The sequence below is a fragment of the Oryx dammah genome, unplaced genomic scaffold, assembly GCF_014754425.2.
Source record: "Oryx dammah isolate SB20612 unplaced genomic scaffold, SCBI_Odam_1.1 HiC_scaffold_20, whole genome shotgun sequence".
Taxonomy (NCBI): domain Eukaryota; kingdom Metazoa; phylum Chordata; class Mammalia; order Artiodactyla; family Bovidae; genus Oryx; species Oryx dammah.
In genome coordinates, this window is record NW_024070204.1 from 69457527 (window position 1) to 69478291 (window position 20765).

At 45.2% G+C, this 20765-nt stretch overlaps 1 protein-coding gene and 1 non-coding gene across 2 annotated transcripts in view; both read right to left on the minus strand.

The window, feature by feature from the left end:
• The window catches only part of DOCK2 (dedicator of cytokinesis 2), a 456743-nt gene that overhangs the window by 322585 nt on the left and 113393 nt on the right, over positions 1 to 20765 (minus strand). Inside the window, exons 24-25 of the mRNA XM_040262783.1 lie at positions 11757 to 11827; positions 9594 to 9700 (exon numbers count right to left, since the gene is read on the minus strand). Of these exons, the coding sequence (XP_040118717.1) occupies positions 9594 to 9700; positions 11757 to 11827 (178 nt within the window). The remainder of the gene's footprint in view (positions 1 to 9593; positions 9701 to 11756; positions 11828 to 20765) is intronic.
• On the minus strand, positions 165 to 236 carry TRNAC-GCA. The gene has a single exon. It is a non-coding gene; the product is annotated as a tRNA-Cys (tRNA).

Genomic DNA, 20765 nt, shown 5'->3' on the forward strand with positions numbered 1-20765 from the left:
CAACTAGAGAACAAGCCAACCCAGCAAAGAAGAGCCACGTGAAGTCGCTCAATCATGTCCGATTCTTTGCGGCCCCATGGACTGTAGCCTAACAGGCTCCTCCGTCCATGGGACTTTCCAGGCAAGAATACTGGAGTGGGGTGCCATTGCATTCTCCAGAGATCTTCCCAACCCAGGGATTGAACCTGGGTCTCCCGCATTGCAGGCAGACGCTTTACCATCTGAGCCAGCAGGGAAGTCCCTAAAGAAGAGCCAGCTCAGCCCAAAAGAAACAAATAAAAAGAAAAGTGAGAGTTTCAAGAAACCATCTCATCTTTTCAAAACTGAGAAGGTCCAAACCTGGATTATGTCTGGGTACATAATTTGGAAAAGACCCTGATGCTGGGAAAGATTGAAGGCAGGAGGAGAAGGGGATGACAGAGGATGAGATGGTTGGATGGCATCACCAACTCAATGAACATGAGTCTGAAGAAGCTCTGGGAGTTGGTGATGGACAGGGAAGCCTGACATGCTGCAGTCCATGGGGTCACAAAGAGTTGGACACGACTGAACGAGTGAACTGAACTGACAGTCGCAAGGATGCCTAATCTGGGGCCTGCTTCCCCGGTGGCTCAGATGGCAAAGAATCTGCCTGCAGTGCTGGAGACGTGGGTCCGATCCCTGGTTTGGGAAGACTCCCTGGAAAAGGGAATGGCTATCCACTCTAGTATTCTTGCCTGGAGAATTTCATGGACAGAGGAGCCTGGCGGGCTATAGCCCGTGGGGTCGCAAAGAGTCAGACATGACTGAGGGACTAACAGTTCCACTTTAGGAAGGAGCGGCTACCCCCTTTTTCCTGGCCCTCCTGATGCCTCCACACTCAAGTGGTACTAGCACAGAGAAACTGCACGCTGTGGACCAGGATTGAATTCAGGCTTCAGCAGCCCTGCCCTCAAGTCCCCATGGAAGAGCAATGTCTTGGAAATGCAAAATCACGTTGACATGGAGAAAGAAAAGATGGCCCAGCACATGAAACTAGGAACACTATGTGGCCAAATGGCAAAAAAAGACAAAATCAGACTTCTACCTCACACCATGCAGAAAACATAAGTTCTCTAGATTGATTAAGGACTCGTGTCTCCAAAATAAAACTGACATTCTTAGAAAAGTTACAAATTAAAATCTTTCAGACTGGGATTGAGAAGTATTTCCTATAGATGATACAAAAAGATTTGACTAGTAAAATGATTGATAAACTGATATTAAGAGTAAGAAATGAAAAAAGTGTCAAGTGAAAAGACAAGTTGCAAGCAGGGAAAAGTTTCTCATAATACACAAACTCAGCAAAACATGAGTATGAAGAATATATAGGATATCCTGCAAGTCAATAAGAAAAATACAATCACCCCCACACATGCACAAAATGGCCAAAAGACACGGCAGACACAGTACAGATATGAAGCATTAAAGGCAAAGAAGCCAAGGGAAGGTTTTCAGCATCATTGGCGATCGAGGAACTGCAAATCGAAACAGGCATGACATATTTTATATCCACTTTATTGGCAGAGTTTTAAATTGGGGCTATATCAAGTGTTGAAGAGAATCCAGATCCCCATAATAATTTTCATGAATTATTGGTGGGAGAGTAAATTAATGGAAAACAGTTTAGCAGTATCTCCTGAAGTTAAATATTCAGATTTCCTATGACCAAGCTAGAGAAGGAAATGGCAACCCACTCCAGTGTTCTTGCCTGGAGAATCCCATGGACAAAGGAGCCTAGTGGGCTATAGTCCATGGGGTCGCACAGAGTCGGACACGACTGAGCGGCTGACAGACGTGACCAAGCAAATCTACTAGCAGTTGCGTGCCTCAAAGAGACTCTTGAACATTTACAAAAAACGTACAAAAAATGTACAAAAACGTTCTTAGTAGAAATGCTTCCAGTTTAAAAAAGTCAAAACAACCCAGGTGCCTAAAACTGAAGATCTTAAAAGGATCAACGGAATTACTTGGCTCTGCTTTCTCCCTCCTTCTCCTCCCTGCTGCAGACAGTTAGTGTATCTCGGGCTGGGAGTAGGGAATGGGCATGGGTATTGGAAGGTATGACAGGCAGTGCTGACGAAGGAAAGAATTGTGGAAGGGCATGTATGGTGCCAGGAAAGATGAGGAGCCAGTCAGGAGGCGAGAGCATGCCCCTTGAGGAAGAGGGCTTATTCCATAGTGCCCTTTCCTTCACAACAGTCTTAGTGCCCAGCCTGAGGTGGGCATGCCAAGTCCCAGGCAGTGACTACATGTCACTGAAGGAAAGCTGTGCTTTAAATACCTGCAGTGACATAGCAACCACTGGCATCAGAGGTCCCATCTCCTGCTCAGGCAAAGGTCCCTATGCACAGCCATCAGAGAGGTGCCCAGCCTTTGGACCAGGGGCAGGGAGTGAGGAAGAAAGAAGAAAAAAATCTCTCAGGAGGAGCAAGGAGGCACTTATTTCTAGCATGGAAAATGAAGCATTTTCAACAAGAAAATGAACACATCTCCTCCTGTTCATTCACTATAAGAACAAAGCATGGTGTAGTGGAAGGAAAATGAGCTTTGCTATTCAAATGATTTGCACCCAAGTCCAGCTCTACCACTGCTGCCCGTGAATAGCAGAGAAAGACAGTATCAAAGACTCTATGTGCTTCCTTTTACTTCCCAGACTCCTTCACAGCTGGGCTGGGAACACAGGATGGGCTCTGGGCAATGGGCTGTGGGTGGAATCCTGGGGTGTCATCTTCAGGTTGAGGTTCTTGAGAATGGCTCTGCTTTCTCCCTCCTTCTCCTCCCTGCTGCAGACAGGTCAGGGGTACCACTGGCATAGCTTCACAAGGGACAAAAGGGGTATGACTTTCATGACCTTTATCAGACTTTGCACAAGAGAGAAATAAACCATTGATATTTAGAGATTGATTTGTTACTTCAGAATCACATAGCCCAGTATACTAATATCCTAATACATCATACCCTTGCTCTCATTGGGGTAAAATTATTTGACTTTCTAGGCCTTGGTTTGCCCACTATAAGATGGGGGTAATTACACCTATGTAACCCGGACATTGTAAGTATCTAATGTATGTTTATGTCCTATATGGGCTTTCCGGGCGATACTGGAGGTAAAGAACCGCCTGCCAACGCAAGAGACGTAAGAGATGCAGGTTCGATCCCTGGGTCGGGAAGATGCCCTGGAGAAGGGCATGGCAACCCACCCCAGTATTCTTGCCTGGAAAATCCCATGGACAGAGGAGCCTAGCAGGCTACAGTCCATGGGGTCACAAATATATGTCTTATATAGCAAATTATATATCAGTTCAGTTCAGTCACTCAGTCGTGTCCGACTCTTTGTGACCCCATGGACTGCAGCATGTCAGGCTTCCCTGTCCATCACAAACTCCTGGAACTTACTCAAATTCAAGTCCATTGAGCTGGTGATGCCATCCAACCATCTCATCCTCTGTCGTCCCCTTCTCCTCCTGCCTTCAATCTTTCCCAGCGTCAGGGTCTTTTCCAAGGAGTCAGTTCTTTGCATCAGGTGGTCAAAGTATTGGAGTTTCAACTTCAGCATCAGTCCTTCCACTGAATATTCAGGACTGATTTCCTTTAGGATGGACTGGTCACCACCTGCAGTGATTCTGGAGCCTCCAAAATAAAGTCTCTCACTGTTTCCATTGTTTTCCCATCTATTTGCCATTAAGTGATGGGACCAGATGCCATGATGTTCATTTTCTGAATGTTGAGCTTTAAGCCAACTTTTTCAGTCTTCTCTTTCACTTTCATCAAGAGGCTCTTTAGTTCTTCTTCACTTTCTGCTGTAAGGGTGGTGTTATCTGCATATCTGAGGTTATTGATATTTCTCCCGGCAATCTTGATTCCAGCTTGATGAAGATCCAGCCTGGTATTTCACATGTTGTACTCAGCATATAAGTTAAATAAGCAGGGTGACAATATACAGCCTTGACATACTCCTTTCCCTATTTGGAACCAGTCTGTTGTTCCATGTCCCATTTAAACTGTTGCTTCTTGACCTGCATACAGATTTCTCAGGAGGCAGGTCAGGTGGTCTTGAAGGTCATCTCTTGAAGAATTTTCCACAATTTGCTGTGATCCACACAGTCAAGGCTTTGGCGTAGACAATAAAGCAGAAGTAGATGTTTTTCTGAAACTCTCTTGCTTTTTCTATGATCCAATGGATGTTGACAATTTGATCTCTGGTACCTCTGCCTTTTCCAAATCCAGCTTGAACATCTGAAAGTTCACAGTTCACATACTGTTGAAGCCTGGCTTGGAGAATTTTGAGCATTACTTTGCTAGTGTGTGAGATGAATGTAATTGTGCTGTAGTTTGAGCGTTCTTTGGCATTGCCTTTCTTTGGGATTGGAAAGAAAACTGTCCTTTTCCAATCCTGTGGCCACTGCCGAGATTTCCAAATTTGCTGACATATTGAGTGCAGCACTTTCACAGCATCATCTTTTAGGATTTGAAATGGCTCCACTGGAATTCCATCCCCTCCACTAGCTTTGTTCGTAGTGATGCGTCCTAAGGCCCACCTGACTCTGCATTCCAGGATGTCTGGCTCTAGGTGATCATATGTCTCTCCCTTTAGGATGCTGTTGATGTCACTGTTATTCTTGTGGTTATTTCTGTCACACAGTTGATACAGTAGATGTCTTTATTACATGAGCAGCAACTGTGTCAGGCATTCTGCCTGTTGTTTAACATGCATTATCCTAATTCATAGCTAAAGAAATGAAAACTCAAAGAAGTTACTTGTTCAACGAACACAGCTACTAAGTGATCAAGCCAGGATCACAAACAAGGATTCCCTAAATCAAAAGTTCATATTCTAACGTCCACATTCCTACTCACATTTTTCAGATGCGGAACCCGGAGGCTCAGAGATGCTACCTAAGTTCACCAAGCAAAATAATAACTGTTAGAGCGAAAGGACCTTTCTCCACCCCAGCCAGTGCTGCAGTGGTGTGATAATTAGAAAGAATAGCTGCCCTCCCAGGGTGCTGGACAGGGGTGTCCACCCCTCCCACCACAGAGACCCACTGTGAAGGGGGTCCCAGCAGCTCCAGGTACTGTGGGCTGCAGATAAAAAGAGGGGGGAAGAAGGAAACCACATCTTCATAAAAGAAAAATAGGATGCTTGAGTTCAGAGAACAACTTCTCAATAAAGTTTCCAAAGAAAATCCCACTCGCTGAAAATAAACACTGGAAGACTTTCCAAATCTCCGTCAGATCTGTCTCTTTCTCTGTCTCCCTGTCTTCCTGGCCCCGCCCTGTCCCTGTTTGTTTTGGAAGTAGAGGAAAGCCAGCCATGTGGATCCCAAAGCAGTTTACACTGAAGCAGATGGCACATCTGATTAGCATCAGACTAAAAAGACACATTACTTAGAGATTAGGTTCTCACAGGGACAAATCTGTTCCAAAGGCACAGAAGGTTTGGTTTTCTCACAGACTCCCCTCAGAGTTTTCTTGGGGCATACCTATTCATCCTTTCTCCCATCATCACCACCAGGCCAGTCTGGAGACAACAGGAAATTCATCTTCATCAGTTTCCCAGTTTTCCTCCCACTGAATCCTGAAGTCATTTGTACAGGGCGAGCCCCTCCTTGAAAGACCTTGGCTGCTGGTGACCCCTGACGCCCTCACACCCCAGGATAACAGGTCACATTATGCCACTGAGGCTGCACAACTACCCAGTGAGGCGCACTCTCTGGTTATTCCCACTTTACAGATGAGGAAACTGAGGCTTGAAAGGAGTAAGAAATTTACTCAGGGTCACAGGTCAAGTAAATGCTGAGACAAATGGAGGCTAATTGCCTCCACGAAAGAAGGAAGATTTAAAAAGTGTGTGTGTGTACACTTGCATCTGCACATATTTCAAAACAGCCCCAAGGAGCTCCTCAGGTGGCAGAAGACTCGGATTTAATCCCTGGGTGGGGAAAATCCCCTGGAGAAGGGCACGGCAACCCACTGCAGTATTCTTGCCTGGGAAATCCCGTGGACAGTGGACCCTGGCAGGTTACAGTCCCTGGGGTGCTAAATAGTCAGACACGACTAAGCGACTCAGCACACAGGAGCAAACCATCACAGAGGGTGACTGTCAAGCGTCCCAAACCGTGTAGCTATACTGAGGCCCATGGCAAGGCAAACACGAGGCAAGAAACCACAAACATCTCACGCTGACCTGTGATGCTGGGTTCACGTCACCCGGGCCCTGTATAGAAACACTCTAGGGAAACGAGGCAAAACCTGGAAAGACCATTCAAAGCCAGGATAGGAAGTGCATACACAACCAAGGCCTTTTTATTCATTAAGTCCTATGTTTCTCAGACCCTACAGAAAAACATACAGCTTTCAGGGAAACAAGGAAATGTAACTTAGGGTTTCGTGTGACTATCAGCTATGAAGGGATGCCCTTATTGCAAAGAATCTGAAGGTTAGAAGTTGGAAAAATGAAAGGAGAGGCAGAAATAATAACCACAACACCAGTAATAACAGTGCCTACTTAGTATGATATATTACATTGCTTTGATAGCACTTCAGATGCACTGTTGGTCTCGTCAGCCCACGTAACAATCTTCTAAAATATTGCTATCATTTGTCCCATTTTGCAGATGAGTTTGCTGAGGAGCAGAGAGGTTAAGCAAATTGCCCACGGTCACCCAGCTGATGAGGGGCTGAACCCAGGAATCCAACCCAAGAACCAGAGCCCTTAACCAGTAAACCTTCTCCCTCTTTTCCATAGGATCCTCTTGAAGAGAAGCCAATAGGACAGTCTGCCAACAGTTTGGAAAGTGCTTAACAGCCTCCTGGCTCCTTGTCCTGATGTCAATACAAGTGTTCAAGGCTGCCAGTACAAGCTAATGTCACCAACAACACTCCAGGCAGTCTGCACATCTGGCAGTTAAGTAAAAATGGGTTCAAAGTAAACTGTTTCTCTGAGGCACAGGACATCTCCCAGGGGGACAACAGGAGGGATTTCATTCTAGTTCAGACCTGGCCAAGGAATCACACTCACCTTATTTCAGGGCATAAAAGAGACTTTCACTCAAGAGCCACAGACACCCAGTGAGTGCGTGCATATGCAATCAGAGTGTTTTCATTTGGAACCTGAGGACTTAAAGAGGAGCCTGGGCTGAAGTTTCCCTTAGGGTTATTTTATTTTATGCTTATTTTTTAAATTGAAGGACAGTTGGTTTACAATCAACTATACTTAGTTGTATTATACCTGTATTAGTTTCAGGTGTATATAAAGTGACTCAATTCTATATTATACATATATCTATGCCTATTCTTTTTCAGATCATTTTAAAAATATTTATTTATGTGTTTATTTGTTTGGCTGCACAGGGTCTCAGTTGAGGCAGAACCTTTAGCTGCAGCGTGCGTCTCTTAGTAGCAGCATGTGGGATCTAGTTCCCTGAGCAGGGACTGAACCAGGCCCCGCATTGGGAGTGTGAAGTTATTAGCCTCTAGACGACCAGGGAAATCCCTTTGTAAGAGGGCTCACTTAGCAAATAGTGAAAGAGGAGTTACCCTTAAGCTTCCACACCTAAACTAAGGATGGATTGATGAATTATGCACTGCAGCCCCTTTAAAATGGCTCCCTAGTGGGCTCTCCCTTCACCTACCTCTAGTCTCTGTATGTATGTAAAGGTGAGAATTTTGCATTTCTTCTGTAACTGCGTACCCTGGGGCTGGCCTTCTGTCACTTAGTATTAATCAGAGGGTTTTTACTGACTCAAACTCAGAGGCGCAGCAGGACTGGTGGGCGGCAGCGGTCTGGCCCAGCCTGTGATGATGCTGACCCTAGGGGCCACCATCAGCCCAGGAGATGCGAATCCAGTAAAGGAGTGGCTCTGACTCCCAGCAGGCTGGAATTGATGCCACACGCCCAAACCAGGACCACGCTAACATTCCACCTGGCCTCGACGCTGAGCGGGGCCCTGACGACAGCAGCTCCAAACAATGGAAAGGAGCCAGCGGCTCTGCTCCCTGCTGCCTGCGCAGCACCAGAGGCAGCAAGAGCCGCCCTCGCCACGCCCCTCAGGCGGAACTCCAGTCACCTCTGCAGGGACACCGCCTGAAATCCAGGGAGGGCCTGCCAGGGCGGGAAGGGGCAGGCATACTTCAATGCTTTGAGCGTGAGGGCGATTCATTCTGACATGGAAATCAGAAGGTGAAACCTGAGATAGGCTCAATGTCAATGTATGGCAAAACCAATACAGAATTGTAAAGTAAAAAAAAAAAAAAAAAACTAAACAGTAAGACAAGACATATAACAACTCTTAGCAAGATTAGTTTCCAATCACCTGCCCAGACCACTTTGCACAAACAAACCGTGTCACACATCATCTAAATGGTCAGCAAACTCTAGGCATGAATAAATGTCACAGGATCACCTTTCTTCCCATGCCTTTCTCCTACTCTTAATGGGATGGGATTCAGACAGCAATTTTGGATGCACCATGTTAGCCAGGCATTAGGGAGGAGAAAATCTTTACAATGAAGTGGTTCCTGACTGTTTCTGTGATTACCCAGCAATTTACATAAATCTTCAAGCCTCACTCTGAATAAATCCCAGATAGGTGATGAATGATCCTCTGCTTTCTAAGACTCCGTGTTCCTTGCACAGTTTGCTTCTCATTGTATCACTGACACCAGCATGAACAGAAAGGAATTTCAACTGGAAAGCCTTGAGCTGAGGGTACAGAACACAGAATGACCCTCAAAAGTCATCTTTTTCAATCTCACAAAAAGGAGTGGTGTCAGGAAATCATGACTATTAACATATAAGTCCTATGTACTCATAGCTGGAGGATGCGGGGCCATCCAGCTCATCAGCCTCAAAAACAGGGAGCCCCAAGGCTGGGGGTGCTGGCTGAGGACTGATGGTCACCAGAGATCAGTTTGGGTGAGTTCTGACTGCGATCGCTGCACAAGTCCCCTGGCCTTCCCTGCTCTCCAGGAAATACCGTTACATGAAGAAAGGCAACATCCAGAGTAGCTGTGTAACACACTGCTGTGAAAGTAATAACAGGAGCCCAGGGAGACTCTACAGTATATATGTGTTTGCTTGCTTACACAGTGAGTGCCCCTGGAAGCAAACACAACAGGAGCCCAGAGCCACTGATGCCTCTGTGAAGGGACTGGAAATTTACCTACTTCCTCTCATGTAGAGTAAAAACCTCACAGCAAAATAGCTCCAGATTGGACTTCCTAGTGTTTCAGAGGTTTAGGCTCCGTGCTTCTAATGCAGGGGCCAGAGGTTTAATCCCTGGATGGGGAACTAAGATCCCACATGGTACAGCCCAATTGAAAACAAAAATTATATGAAAATGACTCCAAATCTGGCCTCTTATTAAACCTTCTCAGGAAAAACAAATAGTACAGCCAGTGTTTTCTTTACATTAGTTTCGATTCTGATATTTAAGTTGTCAGCTACTTTCTACTCCCCCCTTCATTCAGACTAAGGGAGCTCTGAGAGAAGAAACGTTTGGTAACTGCATAGCACGGGAGGCGCACTGGGGCTTCACGTGCCCCCACCAGCCAAGATACTTTATACTCACCTTGCTTTTTAAAGAGATTGCTCTGCACTATCTCATTCATGGACTGGACTTTCTGCTTTTGGAGTTTCACGGGAGGGATGCACGTGTAGAATTCGTAGAGGAGTTGGCTAAGGGCAGGAAAAACAAGAGCACAGAGAAGTCGTTAAACCAATGCCTGCCACCTCCTGACACAGTCCTTCCCCAGCCTGTTGGCTGTGGAAGCAGAAACAAGGAACATCTTGCTCCCTTTGCCACCCCTCCCCCTGCCCCGTGCATGATAAGCCTTCAGTAAACATGCGTGGTTGGTCTCGATGTTGAATACTAATACCAACAGCACTCAAAAAGATGTGAAAATTGGAAACTAACAGCAAGAGCCTCAACCCCAGGTACATGTTTTGCACTTGACATCTACTGTGCCATGGAAACATGACAAGTTTATACGGCAGATCCAATGCTCATCTCAATTTTACAAGCGGGAAAAGTAAGGTTTAAAAAGATTAACTTTTCCAATGTTACACAGTTAAGGGATCAAAGAAACAAGGGTTTAAAACCAGGTTCTAATTTCATTTCCATACCATTTTATTTTTCTAACGTTTTATACTTGGTAATGCCTTAGATATCTTAAAAAGGTCCTAATTTAAAAAAAAACTGTGAAAAGTTGTAGATTAGAACAAGTTTGGAATATGAAAAAGAAGACAGCTCTTTCCAAATAGAGTGAAAATAAAAATGCCACTGAAAAAAAATTTTAACCCCTGTCAGCTTTCCAAAATAAGCTCTTTGTGTTCATTTCTTTCAAATCCTCATTAAGCATCTATTTAATATGTGACAGGCAATGTGCAGGGCAGAGGGGATAGAATAGAAACAGACTTGGTCCCATTTGGCATGGAACTTACATTCTAATGAAGGTCAGTGTACAACACAAAAGCAAGCAGATCAATACAGGACCAGATATGCAATGAAATGAATAGGGAGTTGTAATGGTACAGGGGTTAAGGGAGGAATTTAATTTATTTACAATATTCAGAGGTAGCTTCCCCAAGAGGACAACATTCAGCTTGAGAGCAGAAGAATGAGAAGCCAGCAGAAATCTTCATGTGAACAGTGGAAAAGCTGATGAGAGCTGCATAAAGTCTGGAGGGCACTAAATAGAGTCACGCCAATGTTACTGTCTTAGCTTCGGTGACTGTACTGTCGTTGTCTAAACATGAACAACAAGGGGAGCTCAGTGGGAAGCATGTAGGGGTTCTCCACATACTATCTCTGCAGCTCTTTTCTAAATCTAAAAGTATTCCAATATAAAAGGTATTTAGGGACTTTCCTGCCAGTCCAGGGGTTAAGACTCTGCCTTCCAGGGCAGGGAGTATGAGTTCGACCCCTGGTTAAGGAGATAAGATCCCACATGCCACACAGCCTGGCCAAAAAAAAATGTTTAATGGTCTATATGCTATCTTGCAACTTAAGTAAATAGAAGGAGGAAGAGCGTATATCTGTCTCAGATGCCCCTAAATGGCGTAAGCATTTTGAGATAATGTGCTCCTTTCATGAAAGGAATGGGGTGAAGGAGGAAAAAGTGAAGGGGAGCCCATCTCATTATGCCATTAAGTATGTATCGGTGGTTCTCTATTTGTAACCACAGGGCTTACAGGGCAAAGACAGGAATCCCCAAAACCTCCAAGCCCAGGTGAAATGGAGACATGTCCACTAAACATAAGTTTTTTAACCTACATGTCTCAAATTCTGTATCATTGTGCATGCGCGTGCTCAGTCCTGTCTGACCCCTGGACTAGAGCCCCTATCCATGAGATTTCTCAGGCAAGAATACTGGAGTAGCTTGCCATTTCCTCCTCCAGGAGAGCTTCCTGACCCAGGTATCAAATCCACGTCTCCTATGTCTCCTTCATTGCAGGTAGATTCTTTAAGCCACCAAGGCTTCAATGATACAATTCTTTATCATTGGTATCAATCAAAAAAAGATGCTTATTTTATAGCTAGTCTTCCCCAAATCTGACACAAACAAACGAAAATGTAACAATACCACACTGAAGTCCCTGGAGGAAGTTCCGCCCACCTGGCCCCTCTTTCCCCATGCTGAGTGTCCGTCTGGAATTCCCCACAAGAACCCGCCTCTCTCTCTGCATCCCTGGCTTGGCCCAGAGCCCAGGAAAGTACAGCATCAGCTCTCACCTGAGTAACTTTGCATCAAAGACGGTTTCCACATCATGGAGGACAGATGGGATATATTTCAAAGCTGCCACCTAGGTAGAAAGTAAAATAAACGTGAGTTATGCCCACGGCCAATGACTCTGCCAACAATTCTGCCTGGTGGCAAGGATGCTTTGCACCAGGACACAGATCAAGGAAGGAGGAGCCCACATCCTGGGTACTGCTGCTGCTAAGTCGCTTCAGTCGGGTCTGACTCTGTGCAACCCCATAGACGGCAGCCCACCAGGCTCCTCCGCCCGTGGGATTTTCCAGGCAAGAACACTGGAGTGGGTTGCCACCGCCTTCTCTGCTGAGTACTGGTAGAGTGACTCAAACTCTACATGTAGATTGAAACCTTAGATATGTGAGTTTCTTCTATCTTCAAGGGCCTTAGAAATGTATAGTAGAACAATCATAGATTTGGAAGTTATATACACTTACAGTCAAACTCCGGTTCTACACCTTAGTAGCCATGTGACTTTGGACAAAACACTTAACCTCTCCGATTTCTCATTTTCCTTGTCTGTTAACTAGAGGAAATAATGCCTATTTTTCAGGGTTGCAAAGATTAAAAAGAATATGAATGAGGCATCCAGCAGAGAGCCAGGCATACTTTGGATGCTGTGTAAAGGGTAACTTCTATCATCATTAGAAGACAGTGTGCTTGAGTTGTACTGTTGGTGGTAAGGACAGTATGGACCGAGTTCTATTTCTAATTTCTCTCCTTGACCAATTTGAGAACAATTGTGGGCACATTTCTGCAGCTACTAGCTGGGTTAGGAAAACTGGGCATTACGGCGGATGGACTTTTTCCCTCTGTGTGAGGTAACTGATGCATCCAGAGGTGGGAAACACACCCAGGGCCTCGTGAAACAGCACCATTTGCTAAATAACGGAGTAGACTGTAATTTCTACAAAAAGAGTTGTAAGTCACCTATTTGGAAAACAATATTTAAAAATCTTAGGTGTTTGCACTTCATATTTTCTTCATTTTCTTCTTCTGCATATTCTAAGTGTTCTGTTTTCTTCATTTTCTTCTCCTGCATATTCTCAGTGTTCTGTAGTCAATAAGTATCACCCTTTAGGGCTTCCCTGGTGACCCAGTGGTAAACAATCCACCTGCCAATGTTGGAGACATGCGTTCGATCCCTGGGTTAGAAAGATGCCTTGGAGAAGGAAATGGCAACACACTCCAGTATTCTTGCCTGGGGAATGCCCATGGACAGAGCAGCCTGGGGGCCTACAGTCCAGGTGGTCGCAAAGAGTCAGACAGGACTGAGCGACTAATACAACAACAATCACTGTTTTACAATTAAACCAAAATTAAAACAGTGAAAATTATTTTTTTTAAATAAACTCTTCCTCCTAGCCATATACAGTTGAGTTTCTTAGTGAACGTGGATAACCATTGTGACTGTGCTCCACTGAAAGTTCTCAGAGAAGACACCATGCTGTTACGTAATTTTATTAAACCTTACTTCCTCCTACAAGGGACACACTATTTTCATAGATCAGGAACCTCTAGGGCATCAAGATTTAATAACTAGGTCACAAAGTTAGCAAGTTAGTCAGACTTTAAACACAGACAGGCTGCTTACAGAGCCACTCCTTGTAACCCTCAAGCTGCACCTCTCTCTCTCCTTGCCTTCATGCTTATTCTCCTTGTTATTTATGAATTTTGTACATCAGACTTATGTTTGTTATTTACAACATTGAGACAAGTATTAGGATGAAAAGTATCCCTGAAGTCCTGTATCTCCATCTCTGCCCTAATCCCTACTGCTCAGCTCAGAAGGGGTCACTGTCAACACTGCAATGAGTCCTGACTGCTTTCTACGCATGAACATGTGCGTGTTGTGTGTTGCATGTATGTGCCTGTGCACGTGTGTGTGTGTGTGATTACACAGTTCTGTAACTTGCTTTTTGCAGCTAACCATGTACCACCAGGATTTTTGCCATCAGTTCATAGAGTGCACTCTTCATTTCTCACCACTGCAAAATAAGACTCATGTGGGTACACCAAGTTCTCCTTACTAATGGACTCCATGCTCTCTTGGGCTTCCCTGGTAGCTCAGACAGTAAAGAATCTGCCTGCAATGCAGGAGACCCAGATTCAATACCTGGGTGGGGAAGATCCCCTGGAGAAGGAAATGGCAACCCACTCCAGTATTCTTGCCTGGAGAATTCTCCGGACAGAGGAGCCTGGTGGGCTACAATCCACGGGGTCGCAAAAAAGTCAGACACAACTGAGTGACTCACACTTCCACTGTCACACTTTCCGTACTGTCTTTAGTTTCTCTTTATCGTAAAATAAGTGGCAGAAAACATTAAACACATACATTTGTGTGTCTCTGAGAATCCCAATGGGATGGATGCACTGTTGAAGCTAGTGCATCAGATGTATGTACACACGTGCAAATGTATATTCATATATGTTTCAGGAGAATCTGTCATATTACCTTAGAAAGAAGCAGTAATCAATTTCCTTAAACTTACAACCTTGCTAACACTAGTATGCAAATCTGTTTGATTTTGTCACCCTGATATATAATTTGCAGCTGTTATCTGTAACTCTTTGGGTCTAGTGCAGGTGGGCACATTTTCTATATTTAATGAACAACTATACTTACTATCGGCACAGTGGTAAAGAATCCACCTGTCAATGGAGGAGAAACAAGAGATGCATATTTGAGCCCTGGTCTGGGAAGATCCCCTGGAGAAGGAAATGGCAACCCCCTCCAGTATTAGTGCCTGGAAAATTCCATGGACAGAGGAGTCTGGCAGGCTGCAGTCCATAGGGTTGGAAAGAGTTGGACATAATGAACGAGCACATATGCAAATATTTATAATCTACTTCCCTGTATTCTTTCTCCATTTTTCTTATTGGTGTGGAATTCTTTATATATCATTAATATTAACCCCTTTTCAGTAACATATTTTGCAAGAATTTTCTTTTACTTCCCCTGTGGTTGACTGTTGCTTTCTTTTAGCTTTATCATATCTTTCATTGTACAGAAGGATTTTAATTTGTATGTTGTCAGATGTGTCAGACCTTTTCTTTACAGTTACTGGATTTTATGTCTGAAGATTTACTCTTTATTCTTCAAATCAAGATGACAAGAGATAAGATTCCAGAGCAAATGTTTCTAAAACTAGGCTCTATTGGGACACTTTTGCACTATAGGATGGTGTTAGGTATTCTGTGGGAGGGAAAGGATTTGCAATCAAACAAGTAGGGGAAAGTTTGGTTTAAGCAAAGATAAGCCAGTAAGGTGCATTTTTTTAGTCTTGATACTTTTTTTTTTTGGCAGAACTTCTCTGAATTTTAATATGCTAAGTTGCAGCATTCCTCCAGGCAATTATCATATACAGTGCCTTCCAGCCTAGTTGGTCAGGCCATCTGTATCAGGAAACATCAAGATACAGCAAAAGCAGATGCCTGCAGGGCTGGGCAAGCAGCAGACAGAAGTGATACCAGAAGAGCGTAGGCCAGTGGGAAGTGATCAGGTGTGTGGAACCCACACTCTAAAGAATGAGGCATTCTTGCTCACTTGTTTTACCACTGCTAGCCAAATCAAACACCCCTGCAGGCTGCACTTCTCCACAGGCTGCCAGCTTACAATCTCCTCATCCTAAAGAGATGCCACAAGGCGAGGCATGTGCCCTGATAAAGGCTGGTCTAAGCATTCAAACAAACTGTTCCTTCCTTAGTCTAGGCCCGCAGGGAGCTGAGGTAGGGGGATTCCCAGTGCTCCACCCAGCACCTGCAAGCACCTAGGGCTGTCTCCTCACTCCCCAAGCCTCAGCATTTTCATGGGGGGCAAATGAGAGAGGGGAATGATGGCGAATAAAGCATACTTTGCACCGATTGTAATGCCCAGTACACAGCGGGCCTCCAAAAGTATGCGTGCTGTATCTCCCTCTTCTCACTTCTCTGACATCAGCCCGCCCTCACTACCCAGTGCCTGGACAAAGCCTACTGCGGGCTCATCGATTAAGACCATAATTAAGACCAAAGTGAGGGAACAAAAATAGAAATGAAATCCTTGGCAAGTCAGGGAAGACCAGGACTCTGGTGTCTGCAGCAAGTTGCTGGCTTTCAAGCGCTGCATGGCGTTCCGGGCTCTGGAGTGATTCTGTAGAGCAGCAGGCACCAGGCATCTCTGTGGACACTCACACTTCAGTGCTTCAGCTGTGAGTGAGCAGGAGCTGGACGAGGCTGGGACAAGGGTTACTTCAGAAGCCCATCTTGCCAGCCTCCCAGCCCTGGACTAGTGATAAAGTAAAACAAACTGAGTGGTTCACATCCGGAGACTGCAAGGGTATTGTCAAGTCAGCTGTGGAATATTAAACGCCCATCTGACCAAGCTGGCCTCACAGACGAGTGGCAGGCCTGTGGCTTTCTTTCCCAAAGGGGACGGGAAGTTTGCCAAGTCTGCTGTTATAGTCCTCAGGGGGCCTGCCTTCACATAGCCCGGACACACCTGAGTGGAGGGACAGCAGGTGAGCTCAGCAGGTGCTGCCACTGAGTACTCCCCGGAGGCAGAAGAACTCAGCCACAAGGCCCACTGGGGATCTCCATCTGCTGCAAGTCTCTAAGGCCTGGGAACTAGAAACGGCCTGGCTTTCTAGACCCGTTGGCCTCCCGGGAACCATGCTGTTCCACTGTTGTTAATATTTCTCCTCTCATTAATACTACTATCACACATAAACCACTACTGTTGTATTACTTTCATCTCACAGTGGACAAACATGAAAGTGTTAGTCACTCAGTCCTGTCTGACTCTTTGCAACCCCATGGAGCGTAGCCCACCAGGCTCCTCTGTCCTTGGAATTCTCCAAGACTACTAGAGTGGGTAGCCATTCCCTTCTCCAGGGGATCTTCCCGACCCAGAGACTGAACTCAGATCTCCCACACTGCAGGTGGGTTCTTTGCTGTTTGATCCACCAGGGAAGCCCCATCTCATAGTATATATCCTTATATCATATATAATATTTAAGAAAAACACAACAGAGGTATTCTTATGCATGTATGTGTGCATATATATACATGTATATGAATATATATTTGGATTAACATATTTTAATCAAAGTAGCAAACATTAGTGGAAACTTTATCCATGCATGATATCACTTCATTTTCACAACTACTCTAGGAATAGATACTGTCATTCCGCTAGAGAGGTAAAAAAAACTTGCCAGAATACATACAGCTAATAAGCCACACCCTGATAGCTCAGTTGGTAAAGAATCTGCCCGCAGTGCAGAAGATCCTGGTTAGATTCCTGGGTCGGCAAGATCCACTGGAGAAGGGACAAGCTACCCCCTCCAGTATTCTTGGGCTTCCCTGGTGACTCAGCTGGGAAAGAATCTGCCTGCAATGCGGGAGACCTGGGTTCAATCCCTGGGTTGGCAAGAAAGGCTACCCACTCCAGTATTCTGGCCTGGAGAATTCCCTGGACTGTATAGTCCACGGAGTCGTAAAGAGTCGGACACGACTGAGCAACGTGCACTTTCAATAAGCCACACAGCAAAGATAGGTACCTGATTCTTCCCAACTGGCTTCTGGCCAGTGTGCTCTGCTACTTTCTACTCTGCTCTAGGAAAACGTCCATCTTGGCAAGCGGGGAAGTTCTAATAGAGAAGACAAGGCTGGACTCAGGGAGGAGCGGATGAAAAGCCTCCCCGTTAAGAGGGTGACTCTTAAACGTGTGCACGTATTTCGGCTGTGCTGCATCTCCACCGCTGCCAGGGCTTTTCTCTGCCTGCGCCAAGTCGGGGGCGGCGACCGCTGCTCGGGCTTCTCTTGTTGGGAGCGGAGCATGGGCTCCAGGGTGTGAGGGCCTCAGCAGTTGCGGCTCCCGGGCTCTAGACCACAGGCTTAATAGTGTGGCACGGGCTTAGCTGCTCTGAGGCATGGGGGATCTTCTCCAATCAGGGAACAAACCCGTGTCTCCTGCATTGGCAGGTGGATTCTTTACCACCAAGCCACCGGGGAAGCTCTACGAGGATGGCTTTTGAAAGAAGATATCATTTTTCTGATATGCCTCAAGCGTCCTTCTCACCACAAACGTAAGGGTTGCAAGAAAGGCCACCAGGAAAACATTTTCCAGATCAATAATTAGTTTGTAACGTGACTCCAAGTGAATTTCCCAGATGAATCATCCGTTCCAAGTCCCTCTGCCAGAAGCCAGGTACAGCACTCAAGAAGAGAGCCAGACCCCAGTCAAGCAGTAGTGATTTTACTGTCCCAAGAGGAGTCACAGGAGAACCCTTGTGATGATTGCTATCCAGAAGGACTTCACCAGAGCTGATAATCCTGGGCTGCGAGCACACAGCAAATGTTTAAGAATAACAGCAAAAATCAAAACCACACAGCTGCACTCCCGCAAACTCAAAGGGGATTTATCTTCTGTTTCCAGACTCCTCATCTATCATTCTCTCTCTCGCCCACCCCCTCTGTCTTTCTCTTTCTCGCTCTCTTGGTCTGTCTCTCTTTGTCTCCCTCTCCTTCACAGAGTAAGACCGCACAGTATTGGTGCCAGCAGACAGACTTCTAGTGCAAAAGAATATATCTTGCAATGATGCAAAGTTATACTAGGACACTAGATGTCTTCCTCATTCAAGAGCTCTGACAATATTCCCATCCCACCAATTTACAATCCTTTTATTTTAGTCAAATGATGGACAGTCAAGGTCCCTGGAAACTGGACAGACACCACCACAGAGATTCACCATATCTGACCAGAAGAAGCAGTCTTCCTAAAGATGCTGAGCTGTCCCTGGGGAAAATACATCTACTGTCCCCAGACATTCACCCCTGTCACTGGTCTTTCAGATGGACTTCACCAGAGCTGGTAATCCTGGGAATTATCAAGGCAAGGGAAGAGGGACCAACAGGTTCTGGGAGACACATGTCTCCATGCTTTCCGTAACACAGAATGGTGCTGGCCCCTGAAGCTTAGCAGGAGGCAAGAGAGCTCAGTGTTTAAAATGGCTGGCTGAAGAGCCAAGTTCAGATCCAAGTGGGTCTCTTTCATCTGCCTCTCCTTGGGGAAATTAACTCTCTATGCTCCAGTTTCATCAGGAGATTGAAGGGAATAGTCACCTACTTTATAAGGTTGATGTGACGACTGAATGAAAAATGTGAGCCATCAGTATGACTCCAGCAGCCCCTTTGGAACAAAATTTCACCTATCCTCCATATATCCCACATTCCCAAACATCACCTCTAAGTATGCAGTAGACGGTGGAAAGGGGGCAGCATTCCAATCATTAACAAGTAGAGGGGAAACTCCAGCTCTTGCTATTACATTTGAGTCTCACTTCTCCTCCCAGGAGACTGTGCAGCATGCAGCCCACAATCCACATCCCAAGAATGAACCACATTCTTCCCTTGCTTCAGACTCTTGGATATTTTACAACAGTTAACAGTGAAAAGGGAGGAAAGAAAGAGGCCTCCTTAATAGCTCGAATTTGTGACTACAAACCAGACATCTGCCCATCTGTACTGCTGTTTATGGAGCTTACTGCTTAACCACTTAGCATTTTGCCAAAAGATTCAATTCTTTAATGAAACCTTACTTTGCTTGGTGATTAGGAACTCAAGCTCTGGACTATACAACCTAGACTCAAGTAACCTGCTACTTCTTAACTGTGATTAAGTTACTCAATCTCCCTAAGCCTCCATTTCCTCATCTGTAAAGTAGAGATAAGAGTATTTGCCTAATAAAGTGTTTGTTATTAAAAAAAAAAATCAAATGAGCTAACAGTGTATGTAAGCTTTTAGCTCAATGTGTCCCACATAATAAATGCTAAAACATAAAATACTGGAAGCTGGTATCCATTCTTTCATTGTGCCAGCTGAAAGGTATTGAAGTGACAGTTACTGTTTCAGGTTCTGGGGACATAAAAGGCAGGTCCCTGCTTCCGGGTGCTCTAGTGGCTATATTGGCATGTGTGCCAATCAGAGTGCCCAGGGAGCGGACTCTGTAACTATGAGTTGCTTACATATTTCCACTCGTGCCATCAAACTGGAGCACGATGAAGAATCACAGTCTAAAGGACAACGGGTCAAATGGATCCGCACAACGTCACCAACAGCCATGACTCACAACTGAGCTGCATCCAGTTCACAAGCGTCAGATGTGGACCGTCTCACCCTGCCATCCGCTGTATCCGCTTCATCATCACCCGTCATCCAGTTCACAGGGCTGCCACACACGGCGACTTCTGAGCATACCACCCATTCCAGAAAGCCCCGACCATACCCATTCTTTGTGGATTAGAGAATACTAACTTTGGCGTTAGAAGATCTGGGTGGATTGAAATCCTAGCTCTACCACCGTGAACAGGTACACTTTAGGATGAATTATTTAACTTTATGAGCCTCCATGGACAATGAAGACAATGATTCCTTGCAGACCTCTGGGAGGACTGAAAACACTGCTTGTGAAAGCTTGGTTCATGCCTGATACTCAATCAGTGAAAGATGTTTTTAACACTCTTTCTACCCTCTTTGGATGGCTGGCTTTAAATTCTCTGTAGTTTCATGTGACATACTGCCATTCCATCTCTGAACAATAAGGTAAACCACAGAAAGCAATTCACAAAAGCCAGATGAGCCTCAGACATGATAAATAACTAGCTTGGGTCCAAGAATTCACATGGGCAAAGCTGAGACTAAACCAGATGGACTTCACTCTGAACTCAGGCAGGCGTGAATTACGGCTTCCACCTAAGCCACTACTCAGTTGGAAGTGTAAGCTTTGAATGGGAGTGTCAACCATTGGCGCTCTCCATGCTCTCACCCAAAACTTACGGCAGACATTACTAATAGATCACAGCACTCTTTCCTACTCTACCCCATGCAGGCTCAGAATCAAGACTCCAGTCATGCTGCCCTATTTCACTGGCAAAACTTTGCCTTCCTTTTTTTTACTTTTTATAGAGTCAGTTCTTGTAAGATTATCCTCCTTGAAATTTATATCT